At 35.5% G+C, this 19409-nt stretch overlaps 1 protein-coding gene across 4 annotated transcripts in view; it reads left to right on the forward strand.

Moving 5' to 3' along the window:
• RBPJ (recombination signal binding protein for immunoglobulin kappa J region) overlaps positions 1-19409 on the forward strand; it is a 66510-nt gene that overhangs the window by 28137 nt on the left and 18964 nt on the right. For all 4 annotated transcript variants that reach the window (XM_030006124.2, XM_030006035.2, XM_030006174.2 and 1 more), the window contains 3 exons: positions 5674-5712; positions 8919-9014; positions 19105-19270. In XM_030006124.2, coding sequence (XP_029861984.1) covers positions 5674-5712; positions 8919-9014; positions 19105-19270 — 301 coding nt within the window. Of the gene's footprint in view, positions 1-5673; positions 5713-8918; positions 9015-19104; positions 19271-19409 lie in introns of those variants that run through there.

Below are 19409 nucleotides of genomic sequence, written 5' to 3' on the forward strand. Positions count from 1 at the left end.
ACTGTAAAAAGGATGTTCTTGGCTGAAGGCCAATACTGGAAAAATTTGAAGTTCATATTCCAGGCAGGAGGATGCTAGAGCAGTTTAGTGACCACAGATTTTCAGTCAAAGTTGAGGATGGGACAGCATGTGGGTTTTTTTGGTTTGTTTTTTTGTTTTTTGTTTTTAAATATAATTTTGTTCATGCAAATGGCAAAACTGTCTTGGTTAATTTTAATTTACCTATTTTCCTTCCAAAGTTGACTTGACACATAGAACCATTGGGAAAAAAAAAAACCTCAGCCAAAACAGTTATCTTCAGAAAGTAAGACTGTATGACAGAAAAAAATTTGGTACTTTTAGTAGAGGCATATAATAACTGTTAGATTTTCTTTGTCTTTGTGCTCCTTTGTAGATGCTGGAAAGAGTGGAAGTTTATACTCCTGGAGCCATAGAAAACTATAGTATAGTACGTATTATCTGAGCTAGGAATTCCAAATAGGATTTGGCATTGTGATATTTTCTGAAAACATTTGAAACTTACCCTATATGTTGTGTCGTGTTTTTACCTAACCTGAGAATATTACAAGTTTGAGCAAAACTAGTTAGTGTACTTGTAAGATTAATGTTAGTACACTTGTTCATTTCCATTGTTACTTGAGGGGCAGTAAAGAGGTAGAAAAGAAAAAGAGTAAGTTCACTTCCTGTTCTGTGAATGGGGAAAAGAAGTTTGAATAAAAGTCTGAATGACAAACCTAGGACTTGCCAAATGAAAAGGATGGACTTGAAAAGAGGAATGATTTGAGACATGATGTGGGAGAAAAGTTATGCCCTCAGTGCAAAATGTGGAAGTGAAATTAATTTAGCATCAGAAGAGAAATAAAATACATGAAATAATAGAGTACAAACTAGTGGTTGGAGAAAATACAGGACTGAAAAAAGAATTACTAGAACAAGTGTAACTTAATGCAACAGCAAGTGATTATGGTGTGACTAATGCTCATGCTCATGCTTGCAGTGCAGTGTGTTAGGGAGATACTAATAAAATAGAGTTTGCACTGAATTAGTTTTGTGAATTGAAACGGCAACTTGACTATATGTTCAGAATTCCAATACAGTACACCTGAAACAGCTCTTAGTCTTGAATAGTAAAATAAAAAACAAAGGAAAGGCAGTGAACTTGGTGAGCATTCAGATATAATGATCTATAACTTATAATTAGGATTTCAAATTATATATATTTAGCTTGTTTAATAACCACTGTAGGAATAGAATTATGATACAATTTTTAGTTTCCTCTCCTGTCTATATTTGTTATCCATCAATCTGCATATTTTCAAGATATAAACAAAGAGGAGGAATAGAAATACTGAATATAAAAAGGAATTTCAGAACAGTGAAATCCAGGGAAAACCTATGCAAGAAAAATGTTGCACTCTGTCATCTCTGACAGGTAACCTTGAAATGTCTGGACTGGCTCATTTTTCAACATGCCAGTTAAATATGAAAATTTGAAATAACAGCAATCATAGCTTGTACAATGTCTGTCATTTAGTACAAACCCAATGATAATGTGTTTCTTGTGCTTTAATATGAGCTGTCTTAGCATCAGAAAAATTAAAAAGCCTCTTAGTCTTTTCTTCTACATAGTAGGTAGTGATAGTTTTCGTGCTTCAGGTTGTGTTTTCAATACAGGTATCTCCATCAAGTTGCAAGCACATGGAAAGAGTAAACCAGATGAACCATTACATGAAATACATGTGATGCTTTTTTGTTTTGGTTTGGTTTTGGTTTTGGTTTTTTTAATATTCATGTATTGTTTGTATATCTTGAGTTTTGCAATGTGACTGAAAATCTGGCATCCTGAATGCAATTGCTGTTGTGGAATATATCTGGTTCATAGGAGTGTATATCCTGGACTGTGCCTGCTAGTGATCAGTAATGGACAATTAAGGAAATAATATGAAAGACAGGGTAAATGTAGACTGGGTTTTTTCCTCCTGGTAACTTCTTTGCTGCTGGTAGAACATGGTTTAGGTTTTCCTGAGAACAAGGTTGTAAAAAATAGGTCAGTGTGAGTTATAGAAGCTGATGGAGTTCTGTACCAGATTTTTGTTTAATCTTTTGAGTCCATTTGTGCTTTCAGCCTCCACAATATCCTCTAGCAATATGTTTCACAACTTAGTTATAACAGTGTTTGTAGAGCAAGGAATTTTTTTTTTTCCTAAAATGAAGTTTTCAGATATTAGATGTATTTCTTAATTCCTGTGTTTGTGAGAGAGAGAATAACTATCTCCTTTTCACATTTGGTCTATTTTTTATTAGTCTCTTAGGTCTCTGCATCTGTTTGTCACTCTTCTCTCATGCTCTCACTCTCACTAAAGGCTGAACAGTTTTAGCCAATTGCATATGAAAACTATTGAGCATCCATATTGACTTTTGTGTTATCTTTTATTACTCTGAGATAACTTTTTTCCACTACATTTTCAGTGAACTCCAGGCAGTTTTCAGAATTGTGGGTGTGTGGCAGAATAATGCTATGACATGGTAATGTTTGTGTTTCCTATTCCATTCTTAATCATCCTTGAATTCTAACTTCTTTGACTGTTGCTGTTGAGCTAGGGAGGTTTTTTACTGGGTGTGTAAGAATGCAATGTCCATCAACCTTGTTCATGCACATATTGGTCACTTACTTAAATAATTTTATTTATAGCATTCCTGTACAATTCACATTAATTTTTCCTAAAATATAGTTATCCCTGTGAAAATGTCTACTAATCTGAGTGATGTGTAGGTAAGTCTTAGAGTTCTTAGTTCTGAAGAACATTTATGGGATCTTTGAAATGATTTTGAGGTGGCACAGGAAGGTGCTTTTCATTGACACTAAGGCTAGGGTGCATAACTGTCAGTCATCCATCAAGATGATGTTATTGAGGAAAAAGCTGAATTTAATTTAGGGACAGTAAAAAATTGGACTTTAAATATGAATATGTAATTTCTTCCTGTTCTACCTCTCCCTCTAATGTATATTGAAGGAATAATAAAAGATTTACCAAATTTAGTTTGCATCATCTCTTTGTAAGGTTTGTGTTGCTAAGGCTACATTTATGTGTGTTCACAAGTTTATTGCAGTGCCATAATTAACTTTATTTTGGATGGAGGAGGCTAGAGAAAGCTGGCATGTGATTTATAAAGGTACTGCACTGAGCATCAGATGATCAGAGTTTACCCTGTGCGTCTCCAGAATGACTCAGTGCTTTAGCTCTGCCTCTGAAGAATGGGGATTTTGGTACTTCTTCCTGTGCTGTATATTCAGGCTTTGACTAAAGAAAAAGATGGAGTTTATTTCTTTAAGTAATTGTAACTGTTTTGCGTAGATGCCTTGTTAATAAAGCTCTCTTTAGGCAGCAGTAAGTGTATATGCAAGGGGAATGTATCTGCTGCTCTCAAGAGCTCTGCATGGTAGATGTTGCCTTAGGGTAGTGTAAGATTTTGTCTGGGAGGGGTTTTTTGTGTTAATGCAGTTTCTGATGTACTAGTGTCTTCATCTTGGATTAGGTCTGTTGGCCACAGTACAAGCAAGTGTGGTGTGCGTAATGCCTCCTTTGCTCCAAATTAGGCACTTCTTAATTTTTTTCATGGTGAATTAAAATGTGCAGAGGGATTGAAACAAAGACTAGTTCTACTGAAAATCAGGCAGCTAATCTATAGGGATGTTGTTTGTCTGGAGAGTATTGCTTAAAGGTAATCTGTTGTCTAGTCAGTGAGTCACAGAGAGGTGAATCCTCTGCCAGATATAATGATCCTAGGTCTTCAGGGGAGAACAGTAACTACATAGATAGTACTGGGGAGGTGGGATACACACACCTACTCACACTGTTATCCAGGGAAAATCAGAGGCACAGGGTATGCTCGGGAGATTAAGCTAGGCAGATCCTGAAAAGATAAGTGGTAGAAGCAGAAACGCTTTGGGATATAACTTTCCTGCTGCCAAACTGCAAAGCTGTTTGGGTTTATTAGTTACCTTTCTGCATTACAAGTGACAATGCAGTGATACATACCACAGAGAAAAATATAAATGAAGTACGTGTCCAATAGACCTCAATTTAAAAAACATAAAAACAAATCTTGCAGCAAGAATTTTAGATTCATTGTTTCATTTAAAGTTAAAATAAAGTCAAACAAGTGAACAGTATACTAACAACAAAGTAAAATGTGAAAGGAACTTCTGTCTGGTTGGAAAAATAAATTTTAATTTCACTGTTTAAACTGAAAAAAATAATTTGACTTCATCTTGTTTATTCAATTCCTGTATGTAGAGTGAACTACCAGTACTTTAGAAGACTAATTTCTCAAGTCTTGGAAAAATAACTTAAAAATTTGCTGAATGTTCTCGTCACTGTCTTTTCAGGAGAGTGCTATTCTGCTCAACTATATAAATGGCAATAGCTGTGTATTTTTACTTTGTACATTTCTAGAATTACTCAAATGAAATTGGAATGTATCAAATCATTCCACCACCAGTTGCTGTGGAGTTCAGGACAGATCCACTGCATGAACAGGGGAATTTCTTGTCACATCATGTAATGATCAAGTTCTCGCTGTCCTAGGGAGCCTTCAACACCGTTGTAGGGCAGTATTAGAAAAGGGTATTTTTCACTATCTAGGAAGCATAAAGAGAAAGATATGCCCACTTATCAAAGAGTTTGGAAAGTCATAGAAATACTTATGAACACTGGCAGCAGAAGCACAGTCTCTTATGTCTCAGTTTATTTTTAGATGGGAAGGTGTTAAGCTAAGCCCGCTTTTTTTTTTTTTTCTTTTCTTCCCTTCCCTCTTTGTCCTTATTTTAGCTTGTGGTTATATTTCCTTACCAGGTTGAGCAGATGTACGTTGCTGGGGTACAGCCTTCCTTTTTTCAGGTCTTTTACCTGACCATTTTGATTTAATCTGAGGATGTTTTTGTTAATGAAAACGTTTCTGTCCTGTGTAAATTCAGTATCTTATGAAAATAAAGACATTTGTGGAAAGTCTTAACCTAGTATAAAGAGTGTACGCTCTCTCAGGAACAGTGTTAAAGCACTGAAAGGAATGCAGCTGTCTCAAAACACTTTATGGCTAAAAAAATGTTAAGTGTATAGCAGGATTTTTCTGGATCACACTTGGCTACATTCCACGAGAGATATTTTTCTTATAATTCTGTACTGACACGTATGAAATACAATGTCATCCTTTTTGTAAGAAGTCATTACAGAAAAACAGATTTCTGAGAAATTGTCCTGATGGGAAGCATTCACTGTGATTTGTCAACTCAGAGATATGTCTGTTAATTTCTGTATGTTGATAACAGCTGCCTTTGTTGGCACTTCTGGTCAATGCTATGGCAAAGATCTCCTGGTTATTTACATACTTGTGATATCTGAACTTTTCAAAAGTGATTCAGAGAGAAAGTAAATGTGACTTTAGCAAAGATAGTTATCTATTGTTTCAAATTAAAAAAGCCCCTGGTGTTGTGGGAAAAGCTGTTGCAAGGAGGTGGTTGATATTTTGATAGTAATCTATCTAGGAAATTGCAAAGAAAAGACACCAGATTCTGATACATTTTCAAACATTGTAAAATTGGGATAGTATTTCACTGTAAAACTATTAACTAAACACTTAATGTTTTAAATTAGCAACTCTTTCTTTTTTCAGGAAATTTGGAGAGCGACCTCAACCAAAACGGCTCACCAGGTAAGCATTAAAGAAATCCTGTTTTTAACAATTTTCTAAAGTTACCCTTTTAATTCTCAGAAGGATTTCTAAGTTAAAAAATTGTGGGTTGCTAATCCTAGAATTTTAAATATCAAAGCTTTTCAGTTATTGTATGCAATCAGCAGCCAGAAGCAAAATTTTAAACAGGGAGTGGCTTGGTTTTAATATGATACTCAGAATGCCTTTTTAGAAATGGTATTGACTTCACGTATCAGTTACTGTAGATTATTCAGTCGGATGTGAATCTGCTTAGTTTTAAATCACCAGGAATGAGCCGGATTTCTTTTCTTGGGTAAAAGTGTCTTGTGAGGTCATGTAAAATAATACTTTACTGCCAAAATTCAGCTATTGCGTTACTGCTGTCATGCAGCAGGTAACAGTAAAAGGAACACAGTGCTGTCAAGTAGTGATCTTAACCAATTTTTGGTGAAACCTAAACAGTCAGAGATAGCATCAAATAGTACCATCAAGTCAATCCATTCTGAAAAGTGTTTAGAGTGACTGGAGTACTGTGCCTGATTTGTTCCTGGTCTGCCTGGCAAGTATTTATACTAGAAACTGTTAAGTAGTCACCATTTTTTCAAACTGTTGTAACACAGTCTATGCAAATGTTTATTATTCTGTGCCACAAACTGTGCCAATTATAAGTAGCTACTGAGTTTAAAATCCACTGTTTGCTTGAAGTACAAAAGATGTGCAATTTTTTTGTAGTTTTGTGTGGTAATACTGCTGTATAAAGACATGGAAACCCATTGTCACTCTGGCCTACTTCTGTTTTGAATGAAATTATGATGCCTCATGTAAAGCACGGGTTGGGGGGAGGATTTACATTTTGTGTTGGGGATATCTGTCTCATTGCGTTTCTGGATAAGGTTCAGGTTAGCTTGTGTCATTGTTAAACTTCATTTCAATGCAAAATTGATCTATACTGACTTATACGTAATGGAACAAACATTGCTGTTTCCTGTTGGCCTACCTATTTTCAGGGATATTTAAAGACACTAAGAATTTATCTTCTATGATTTTAAAAAGAACAAAAATAATGACTATTCAGTGTAAGGTCTTTTAACTAAGTTTTCTATTAACTATAGTGACTCTAAATTTCATGTACAGGATTTAGCTACTCAGCGTGCCAGGTGCTCTTTCGTGTGAGTACAGGATAGGCATCTGGGAACTGCTAGCCATCCTTCAAAGCAGTAGCCTTTAAACCATTTCTATACTGATAGAGGCTGGAAACAAGCAACCTAACTTTTTTCCTTTGAAGAGAAAAAAGCTGAAACAGAAAAACCATCACACAAACTTTTAAGAGTATGATTTGGTTTTGTAATGCTAAAAAAATGTATTTGTAAATCCTTAAAGGCATTTAGTTCAATTATTGGAAAATTATTCTGCTTTTTTGTGTTAAGGCAGTCCTGTTTGTCTAATAATCTATTCATTGTTGTGCAAGCTTCGACAGAACAACACTACTTTGTACTGTTCTAGTTGTTTTAGATGTAAACTATAATAGTACTACCTTTGTGGAGAGTTTTAAGATTTAATAATGAAAAAAGTCATGTAAGAATTGCAATGGTTATGTCTTTTCTTTATCAGTGGGAGGGATTGGAGGAGAACATTCCTAGTTCTCCTAGGAGCTTGGATTGTACAAGTCTTACTAGTCTGTCACTACAGAGAAAAGGCAGAATTTCTTCCTCATACAATGCTAAATAAACATGAGATAGCACCTAGTGGTTTTGTGCGTGGGTTGCTGGTTTTGAGTGGTTTTTTTAATGGTAGTCAAGTCAAAAGTTTTTAGTATGACAGGTGTTCTTAGTTTAGTATGACAGTACTCTTAATAAAAGAGTATTTCAAATTGTCAGATTAAAAGTTTTTAAACCACTTAAATGAGCTAATATATATCATAATGAAATGTATAATCATTTCACAGTGAATTATGTTTTGTGGTTTAAAATATATTCTTAAACAATGGTTGTAAATAAAGTAAGTCTGTGTGCTTTGAGACAGTTCTTCCATCTGTGCTTTCACAGATAAACATGTTTTACCAATGTCAGATGTAATAGATCAAGTTAGTCCAAATTTAAAACAGTAATTCAAGTCTTTGCTCTTATATCCTGCTATTTACACAGAAAATCTAGCACACCGATCACTGTCTTATGCAGACATGACAAATGCAAGAATTTACAAAACATCATTAGCAAAGCTGGCTTGTTGTTGATGTCCAACCCCTCCCTGCCTCAAATCTACTTGCTTTCCTCTATGAAACTGTATGTGGGGATTTCTTTTGGAAGAGGTCTTGTCAACAAAATACTGCTTTTTATCTTCTATCTTTTTTCACTGGAAATGTTTGGTTTTCCAGATCTGTCCAAAGGGAATTCAACAGTTGGGTGCAGTTCACAAAAAAACCCAACCCCAAACCTGTCAAAATCCCTCTTTTGCAGCTTTTCATCTCTTCATGTAACTTTCTGTTAAATTCATAATTTGTTTCTCTGGTTGATGAATTTGAAGATGAGTGCATTGGTGGGTATTCAACCTGCAAAAGCTCCTCCAGGGACTTAAAAGTGTTCCTGTCAGCACTCTGACACAGCTAAACCCTAGGGTGTTGAATTTGGCATGCTGCTTAATGAACAGTTAGATTATTATACAGAAGAATGATAGGGTGTATTGTTCTCTTCTCTCAAGGAATTGCTGTTGGTGTGTTTGAGGTAATTATAGCTTTTATATGATGTCTGTCATTACAGTGATGATGAACGATAGAAAATCTAATTATTTTTTTTACCTGATTGTATGCAGGAAGTAGAGAGTTTCTCTAGAAAACTAGATGAAACAATAAGCTGAAGAATTTAACTTTTTCTTAGTATTTTCACAACCAAAAGAAAACTTTTACATAAACATTGCAGTTAGTTAAGGGGACAATATTGAATTAATAAAGTGTGCATGGTGTTTGAACATGGTGTAGTGATTGGCATTGATAGCACAGACCCCTACGGCTAGCTTCATGCAAGATAGTTGCTTGGTTTGGCTGCGTAATTGTCTTAAAAAACAAAAGAAATTCATCTCGACCCTATTAATGGTTGTCTTTTTTGAATTTCAGGTGTTTGGGTTTTTTATCCTAAAGCTGTCTTGGATTATTATAATTGTAAACAGAACCAAAAGAACTTTCAAAGCTTATTTTGTCTTTTAATTTTTAGGGAAGCAATGCGAAATTATCTGAAGGAGCGAGGTGATCAAACAGTGCTAATACTCCATGCGAAAGTTGCGCAGAAGTCGTATGGAAATGAAAAAAGGTAAGTCTCTATTCTTTCCTGGCTTCCCTCTACAGCTCCCAGCTAGGGAAACTATAGTGTGTAGTCTGGTGCGTAGTACGTTACAGAATTCCTCAGATTGTGCTATAGTCTGAAGAAATGTAAACCAAAATGTGTTCTCGTAAATCATTTAATTATGTAACAAATGCTGCAAACCTGTGGCATTCAATGTAGTGATACCTGTTTCTGCCAAAAAGTTCTCTATCTGTGGGTGAAGTTCTTCTTCCATTGAACTAAAATGGCTCTAATTTTAAGCTTTCCATTTTAAGTCTGGAGTAAACAAGGCGATTAATGGTGACTATTTGTAGAGTTTTTTTTCCTGAGTAATTTCAAATTAATATGAAAGGGAAATTGCTAGCCTCAGTGAGATACTTCTCTGAATCAGATCTGTAATAGGTTTAAAAAGAATGACAGGTCAATCATAACCGTATTTGCGATAAACATTCTCTCGTAAAAATCAATACAGTACAAGTTACAATAATAAGTAATTTTCTAAGGGACAGAATCTACAGGAAGATGCGAGGATGAATGCTTTTTAGGCAAAGGTGAATTTCCTGCAGTCTTCTCTATGTGAATTTTCTTTAAGTATAAATTATACTTTTCTACCTTAAATTTCACTAAAATAAATAGCGCAGTATTGGGTTAGTTTTCAGATACTTTGTATTATTAATATTTGTTCACCACAAAGGCCCACATATTCAGCGCATCAATGTTTTGAAGTTTTCAGCTTTCTTTTGCCACTGTTGTGTAAGTCCTGTTACATCATTGTTTTTCACAGTTTTCTGAGGTTTGAGATTTTAACGTTTATGTATGAAAGTGTTAGAAAACAGTAATGTTAGAATTAAGCCTGCAAAGTTCTTGGTTCATTGCTACCAATCTAAATCACACTTCCTGATGCCTGCAAAACACAGCGATGCAGACTATATTTTCAACTGTTCTTCAGTATTCTGTGCCTGAGTACTTCTCTTTCAATATGTGTCATCCTTTCTGTTACACAGTGTCTCAAGTCCTTTCTTTTGGGCAGTGTCCAGATTCTGCAGTTCCATGGAATTGTTTACTCAAAGTACTTTTTAGATCTTTCTGAAATTCTTGATGAGAAACGAATGGGAAGTCAGTGAAAGAGAAGGGAGGAAGGGCATTGAAGCAGACAAGTATGCTGTGTGTCTGCTATATAACTCTACAGCCCTCTTGCTCACTGCCACGATTAAATACAAAAGGGTTGCAATGCAAGGCCTTACTAGCAGTAAATGATAACTTTAACTCTTTGCAGCAAACTCAACAGCCAAAAAGATTTATCATGACAGTATAGGGACCTCTGTTATCTTCTCAGATTGTATTGTCATTCAAGAGTTGCACAGTTAACTCGTCACTGCAGTGAGTTAAGCATATTACTCCCCAAAAAATGAGGGGTGTGCCTGCAGATAAGAAAGTGAGTTTCTAAACAGTGTATCTCTAACTTCAGTCAGTTTGCTCTCTTGGGACCAGAGCAGTTCATGAGGGCAGGAACATTTTGCAAAGCTGTCCTGTGTATCATTATTTTGGAGAACAAATTGCATCAAAATAAGGGAGAAAATAAAAAGATAAAGTATGTAATTTTGATTAAAAGTTCCATTACTGTTTGGAAAACTTACATAAGTGTTTTGAAGAATACAGGGCAAAGCTTCAAACTGTTATTTGCTAACAGTTTCTGAAAGCTCCTATGTGCATTTCATAGCCTTGCCATAAATTTCTGTTGCCTTGAATATATGTGTATACTTCACTTGATGCTGTTAAAGTCACTGTGGCACATACATTACCTAAGTACTGGTAACGTTCGGCAAACTAGTCATTGGTTTCTCACTGCTTGAAACAATCGCTAACTGGAATTAAGCATTCTTTTACCACTTTAGATTTTGTGAGGTGCAGTTCAGTTGCCTATCAGCACAACTGCATTTGTTCATGAAACGGTATCTCAGATTCACCTCTTTAAAAACGGAAGCATGTCAAATGAGTGTAGAGAATTTCAGAGCTTTGCAAAATGCAACTAGGAATGAAAATGGGTGGATGTTTTATATAAAATAATACGATGGTGAAATGATTGCCATTCTGGTATGGGTATGAAATGAAGGTTTGGAATACATCCCAAGATTTCATTTTTCAGTTTAAATACTTTAGTTTTTCTTATGTTTTAATGCACCATTTAGACTGTTTCTGGTCTTGTTCTGCTAGTTCCCAGACTGTTAGCATCAGTAATGATGTCCTGTTGTTATCAGCATAAAGAAAAATGCCAGTTATTAAATCCTTGGATCCATGTGTCCCTAAGGTACTTAATGAAACTGAATGATGAATGAGCTTCTCTCTTTTTCCTTTTTTTCTTTTTTTTTTTTTGAGTTTTTTTAATGGCTTCTGTTTTATTCATAGCAGAACGTGCCCTTTGCTGCTTCATATTGCTGGAATGAGCAAAATAAGTAAAGGTTTAAGGCTGCTTTATGCAACTGGTCAATCAAGTTTTCACCATTTTTACGTTAAATACCATTTGTGAAATGAGTTGTTTTGCATACATCTGCTTTATAGACAGAAACCTATTTCATACCTGGAGAAATTTCATGTTTTCCAGGGGACTTCATTACGGCATGGATATAATCTCGTTAATTTTTGATCCATAAAGAGTAAGTTAAATTGCGCTATCTTTGTAACTAAGAATTCAAGTTACAAAAGGAATTCTTTCTTAAATTTGACACGTCTTTCAAGTAAATATAGAACCTAAAAAAAACCCCGAAACAAACTTCCATCTTTTGTTCCAGTCTTTAAACTTTGTTTGTTGTGAGGTCATGGAAAATTTCTGTCATTAATAAACTTTGCATGGCATAATTAAAAGGTTAGCACAATAACTACCTTTCTGTGTTTTGATGAGGCTTAGTAGATGGTGAAATCATCTCTTGAAAACTCACTGTAGACGGTGCAGATCTCACGTAGTGTGGTCTGGTTTAAATAGGCCTCACAGAAGCACAATTCCAGGTTGTTGCCGCATGGATGGAGACTTTCTGGGTTAATTTGAGAGTGTTTTTGATACTTGTCCGTAAATAACAATAATGAAAGGAGGCTTCTTTCTTTTTTGAGTGGACTCTTATCAGCCTTGCTTTTCCCAAAGTTAATGTTTAGTTTAACAAAGTAGCCAGGAGGTCAGAAGCTCAGTGATGGACTTTAGTTGAATTTAAGACTTTTTGCCTAATGTTTCCTGTTAGATGGCTGTCATCTTTCAAAGGCATTCAGCTGGTAGAGGCTGAGGTAATGTATAGTCCTGATGAGTGTGGCTGTTTGGCCTGTGCTTCTTGGGTTTTTTCTGTATTTACCATTCACTGAGACTTTTCTCTTCAGAGTCTGAACAGTGTGAACATTCAACAGTTTAAAGTGCTGAAGTGTTTTGGATTCCAAGACATAGTTCATCAAAGACTGTGAGCCGGATTGGTATTTGTGAATTACATGCTGTTCTGAGTTTAAACATTATCACTACTGATTAGCCCAAGAATGGTCTAGCTGTGTCTTGTTTTATGGCTGTTAGTGAAGGAGCTCTTGTAATTTGTGCTCGAATACTTCCCTTCACCAAACTGAGCATGCCTGCCCTCTAGTAAATGCTCTTGTTATTGAGAGCATAGCCTTTTCCAGGGCTTACCCCATGGCTTCAATACTTCATCCTAAGCACTCTGGCACCTAATGATTTTTCATTTGTTTGTTGTTGTACTGAATTCTTTAGTGGATGTTGTTAGTTCTTTCAACTCCTAAGAAGGAAAGACGACTGCTAAGTAGTTTCATGCTCAGAACAATGCGGGTAATTGACAAACACACCTCCTGCCTTGACCAACTCTGAATTGACCAACAGGTACAAAGGAAAAACTTCACTGTTAATGTCACCCTGAACATAAAGAAAACTAGCTGGTAGACACTTCTAAATCCTCCTGAAGGCAAAGACTTCTGTAATATGAAAACAGGGAAGACTTGGGTGGTTTGAAAAGGCAAACCTTTGTGCCCAGAAGCGTGTGGTTTGAAAAGACTATTGAGTGCATCAGAACTAAGTAGCAATGACATGAGCTGATTTTATTTTACTTTCTACTCCTTGCTTCCTGGCAAGTTCAGTTAGGGTAGCCTGTCTACTTGAAGTACCATATTTTCTCTGTGTTGATTGCCCTGAATTGACTGAAGGAATATTGTTCTCTCCTTCGGTGATATGTCTCCTTCGGCACATATTCCAGGTGGTGCCAAAGACTCAACCTATTCCACTTTTCTGTTGTTGCAGTCAAGACTCAGAAGCCACTAGAAATTATCTTGTTCTTCCCTTCAAGTCATTTGGAATAAAGGGGAGCGCATCCTTAGGCAAATCTCAGCTTGGTTTTCTTGCCATGGAAAAATGTTCAGTTTCCAGCTGGTCTGATGGAAGAGATCTGTCAGAACAGATGAGTAACAGCTTGCATCTGTTTGCCATACTGAGTTACTGAGCCTGGAGTCTAACATGAGGTTGGTAATACTATGGTCTTTACTTGTTTGAGTGGCCCATGAAATTATAGTGTAAGAAGGCACTATGGGGACATCCTTTACGTTTTGGAGATTGATCCTCTGACCTTTCCTGGTTGATATCAGTCCCAATGTTAGCTTCATTTAAAACTGCCCATCATTTTAATTACACTGATCACAAATTCTTGGAAGATGCATATGAGGAGCATCACAGAGAGCCTCTTCTGAGAAACTAGGAATCCACAACAAAATGGTGTTGAGGTATGTTAAATACAAGAAGTATTTGCAGAGACCTGGTATCCCGAAATGTTACCCTGGTTCAGTCATTGTGCTTTATATCAGCAAGTAGGAAGCACTGAATCTGCATCTCATCATGCAGCTCTAACAAGTGTGGAATAGGTTTTGTCCAGGAAAGGCATTTCTGGTAGTTATACTTCTAGTAATGAAAGAGCTCACAGAGTTGATCCCTAACAGATCTCATGTGTTCTTTAGATCAAGTTGTTAGGTGTTTACCTCACGGAAGAATGTCGTGTGTTGTTTTGCTGCTCATTCAGCAAGGAATTGCCAGTCTGCTCATGGCATAGAGAAAAGGTATTAAGAGAATATGTTATAAATCCAGTGAGGAAATTACATCCTACATGATTTTCCACCATTACTACTTGTACTGAAAATTCTGAACAAGCTCAGAAGAACCAGACACAGCTGCCTTTCCCTCTGACATAATTTTCTTTTCACTATAGGTCAGATTAATACTTCAGAAGAATTTTTACCTCCTACTCAGTCTTACTTTAGTTTTGTGGTTAAAGAAAAATAGAGGTAGGCTCTGTAAACCAAAGGTTGAAGGAAGAGTATTTTCATTTGTTCCACCAAACATTGTCCTACCTTATTTCCCATTAGTAATAGTGGAAATTACTTTACCTAAATTACTTTACTTATTTTGGGGAGGTGATTTTCTTTTTCTTATTTCCTCTTTATAGTTATCTGAAAGCCAGCCTCTCACATAAACATTTACATTCCTATTTACATCTGAAATGTTTTATTAATGAGAGAACCTGTTTCCAGCAGTCATTTTATACATATCTAAGACACTTTCTTTAATCTTCTGTGAAAATTATAAATATGAGGATACTCATGGTTTACTCACACTATATTGGATAGAAAATTTATAGTTAATCTCTTCTATACATGAGTTCCTGGGATTGTAAACATGAAGTAAAAAGCCTGGAGACTGTACTAGTCTGTGTCTGAACTGTACTGGGTGAGTAAGAGGCTAACACATAAGAAAACCCATTCAAATTGTGAATGTCCAGACTCTTCTTTCTTGTTTGGTAGTTTTAACCAAACTTAAAATCGTCTCGGCTTCAAAAGTTTCTTTCTTTGTTCAGTAAGTCATAGTTTTCCAAGGTTTTTTTCTGTGTTCTAATTTTAAAAGAGCGCTGTAATTGTGGCTTGTTTTCTCTTCATCAATGGGTTAAAACTTGTTTCTTATAGGTCTTCATTGCCATCTAGTGGTCATAGTTATTCAAAGGACGTGGTTTAGAATAAAGTTGGAATGAAAAAGGGGTATGAAAAAAGTTTGGGATTTTTTTTTCTTGTGTTCTAACCATTAAGATGAATACAAAACAGTACATGAGGAAGGAAGGTAAATGCATGATGTTTGCTTTATGGTGCTGTACCTACTTGGAATATCAGGGGTTTGGTTTATTTTTTGCAAAGCATTGCTCTGTTAATAAAGGTTTATATTAATTTTTAGTTTGTGTATAATTTCTTTATTGGAAATAGCTTATAATTGTGGAGAAGAAAATTAGTGGGATACATCCATTAACACTGAAAGGATCTTGTATTGTCATTTGAGGTTCAGAAGCTGACTAAATATGTGTTGTGCTTTTTCTGGTAATCTGAGTTTGTTTCCAGAAAATCAACTCTTGAATAAATGCATCTGTTACTTGAAGTTTCTCCCCCCCAGAATTGCATTTCCTAATCTTGGAGTTAGTTCATAACCCACATTCGAAAAGTATTTTTCAGAGAGGACCACTGTCATATTTCCCCTATCTGGGATGGCAAAGTACTTGGACATGATCATTGCCCTCGCTTGACCCCTTGCCAGTCTAATAAAAATGTGTGTCTCTCTTATCCTCTTGCTTCCTTCCCACCCACATATACACATCTGTGTAATCTATATATTTTTTTAAATGTGTTCTACAGTAGAAATTTTCTCAGTGTAATGCTAAAGCTGTTGTTTCTTGCTTTGTTTTGGTTTTCTGTTTTCCTAAAACATGCCGAAAGTTGCAGCAACCAGTAGATGAGCCTCAGAATAGATTTTTAGCAACAATTATGGTATTTACATCTAGATGTGGGGTGATACAGGGCATATAAATTAGATTGGGAATGTAGAAAGTAAATACACACCTTGTACTTTAATATTAATTTTATGATCTTGACCATTGTCATTGCGCTGTCTCCCTCACAAACATAAGTCCTCTAAAGATAATTTTTCCTTTATGGTAGAGAAACATTTGAAGAAAATTAGGTTATGACATCTGTGCTATTTGAAATAAATGCAATTGAAAAGTAGGAAATGCATTCCTGGTTTTGAGATCAAAAATTTGTAATAGGAAGGGGAGGATTTAATAGGCAGGTAACAGAAACTCATGGTGTTCTTAAATATACCCCTCCTGCATCATTCAGCATCTTCATGAAGAAAGCTGGAACAGAGGTCAGATAGCAGAAGATAAGAAGCAAAAAGTATAATAGCAAGCAAAAAAGGGATATGCTGTTTGATAACATTTATTACTGCTTACTTTTTCTATTCATGGTGATTTTCAAATTTCAGAACTTCTATTCTTACAGCAATAAAGTCACAGTAACCCATTCTAATGTCAGATAACTATAACATGGCTGTGCTAGTGGAAGTATTCTCTTGTGCCGCTACTGCAAAAGTGTTAAATTTTATTTTTGAGGTAGTTTATTGTGTAGTTTCATAAGTTGATGGTTCAATCAGGAAACATCTGCTTTGCAAATTGGCAGATTTCTACCTGTTGCCTTGGTTCTCTGTGTTCTGCATTTTCAATTGGGGAAAAAAAAATCCAGAGCCTTCATATGACCCATAATTAACCCAAAGAATAAAATACAAGTGGTTGAAACTGATGCAATAAGCACATGAAAACATGGTAGTTGTTAAACTCTGAATAGTTTGCTTCTAAAGTGACTTTTTGTTAATTCATAATTCCATATTTATCAAAATTTCTATGCTTCAGAACAGTGTGAAGGCAATAAAAGAAGCAAATAATTGTTATGATAAGTCTTTGCTGAAATGGATTATCATAATAGAGGAAATATGACATTTATTTCTATTTGTTTAGAATTATGAAGTTTAAAAAACAATCTGTAGGAGCAGTTTCACAAATTAGTGGGCTTCTCAAACATGCAGACCTTTTGATGTCACATAGCGAGCTACTTTCTACAAATTCTCTTCTGTAGGTGGTCTATTTTCAAACCAGAGCACAATACTTTTGAAAGATGTTCATAGATATTTAAGTTGTATGCATATTGGTATATCGGGAGTTTTGTTGTGTTTTAAAAACTGTGAAATTAAGTGAAAAAATTTCACTGTGGATTTATTGGCAAAATAGAAAGTTTTTATTTTTTTGCCTGCAGGGGGTAATTTTTGCCCATTATCATAACCACTGAGACATTTTGAACTGCAGTAAAACTTAAAATTTGGTTCTTTGTTTCTCTAACAAAAGCTATAGATTAGTTATGTGCATTAACTAAAATGATTACAAATCTTTGCATTTATTTATATGGATTCTTAATATTTACATTCTATTATTATGTGATTATTAACGCAGGACTTTGGTTTAATCTATTAAGAATTCTGTTACTTAGAAAAGCATTATATATTTGTTAAATAAAGGTAATTTTGCTGAATAGGTGAGATAAAGAAGTGTGTTAGACTTCATTTTCATGCTAAAGCTGACTTCCACTAATCGAGCTTTATATGGTATTTAATAGAAATAATCCATTAATTCAGTTTCCCAAGGCAAATTTAAAAAAAAAAAAAAAAAAAAAAAATCCTACCTACCTATATAAGGTAGGAGTCGTCTTTGGATTTCAGAAGTGCCAAGTTAAGCACTACTCTTCAATTTGAAATAAATAGAATAATTAAAAACTTTCAGTTATCCTCTCCCTTCATGCTTCCTCGGCTACCTCGCAACTGGATGTACTCATTCTGCTTTATGAACTTTGGTCTTAACTAATGATGATAAAAAACACTGCAGCTGTTGGCTAAACTAAAACCAAAAGTGATTAGGATTTGCGTTTTAACAATTTGTGGAGATTTCAAGACCAATACGTTGTATTATAACGCTGCATTTAATTTTGAGCATGTTGCTGTAAGTAGCATCTAGACTGATTTCACTCAGTGCTGCTAAAGACTAGATCATATCTTTTACAGTTACTGATGAAGATGTAAAATCATCTATTCCATTTAAAAACTGAAAAGAGATTTATGCTTGGAAGGAATAGACTCCCTCCTTGCTAATGATGAAACACTAAATGTTCAGAAATTGTAGTTAGCAGTTGTCCATTAAATTAGTTTGTGGAACTGTTCTGTGTGTATTAATCACTGTATCATGTTAAGCACCTTTTCCTGGTTGTGGCTGGGATAGAGTTAATTTTCATCTTAGTAGCTGGTACAGTGTGTATTGGATTTAGTGTGAGAATAATGTTGATAACACACTGATGTTTTAGTTGTTGCTAAGTAGCACTTAGCCTAGGTCAAGGATTTTTTCAGTTTCCCATGCTCTGCCAGCAGGCAAGGTGTACAAGAAGCTGGGAGGGACCATGGCCAGGACAGCTGACCTGAACTAGCAAAAGGGATGTTCCATACCATGGAACATCATGCTCAGTATATAAACTGGGGGGAGTTGGCCAGGAGGGGCGGATCGCTGCTTGGGCATCGGTCAGCGGGTGGTGAGCAATTGCATTGTGTATCACTTGTCTTTTCGTGGGTTTTATTTATTTATTTATTTTATTATATTCCTTTTCGTCGTTGTTGTTGAGTTTTATTATTGTTGTTAGTATTGCATTTTACTTCTGTTATTAAATCATTCTTATCTCAACCCACGAGTCTTACTTTTTCTTCTCTGATTGTCCTCCCCATCCCACTGCAAGGGGGTGAGTGAGTGAGCAGCTGCATGGTGCATAGTTGGGTCGCTGGGCTTAAACCACGACATACCTACAAAAGCAAAACACTGTCATCGCTTTCAAGGCCTTTTTACTTTCTTTAAGAATCTCTTTTCTGTAAGGGTAGAAAGTGTTTCATTTTGTAGAGATGCAGACTGTTACCATATATTGAACTGGAAAGATACTCAGTGACAGTGCATCTAATGCTAATTTTCCTTGCTTTTTCTCTTTTTTTGATTTGCATTTTAGAAAATCTTCAAGGCAAATGAAGGGTGTGCATGTATAAACTCGAATGCAAAGTATGAGTGGGCTGAGAAAGCTTTGGGTACACAACAGTTTGTCTCAAGAATTTTCTTGAAAGCTGTGTGTAATCTCATAATGCATTTTTCATTTTCAGGTTCTTTTGTCCTCCTCCGTGTGTGTATCTTATGGGCAGTGGATGGAAGAAAAAAAAAGAGCAAATGGAACGGGATGGTTGCACTGAGCAAGAGTCACAACCTTGCGCCTTCATTGGAATAGGAAACAGCGACCAAGAAATGCAGCAGCTGAACTTGGAAGGAAAGGTAGAAGAATTGTAATAAACCACTCAGATTAGTGCAAAGGATGTTATAGCTACATGGTGCATATTTCAAGGAATACCCTTGCTTATTTTTTATAATTTTTGTTACACTATAGTAGATATTACATAAGTGGTTTAAAAAA

Source organism: Aquila chrysaetos, chromosome 1 (assembly GCF_900496995.4).
Source record: "Aquila chrysaetos chrysaetos chromosome 1, bAquChr1.4, whole genome shotgun sequence".
Taxonomy (NCBI): Eukaryota; Metazoa; Chordata; class Aves; order Accipitriformes; family Accipitridae; genus Aquila; species Aquila chrysaetos.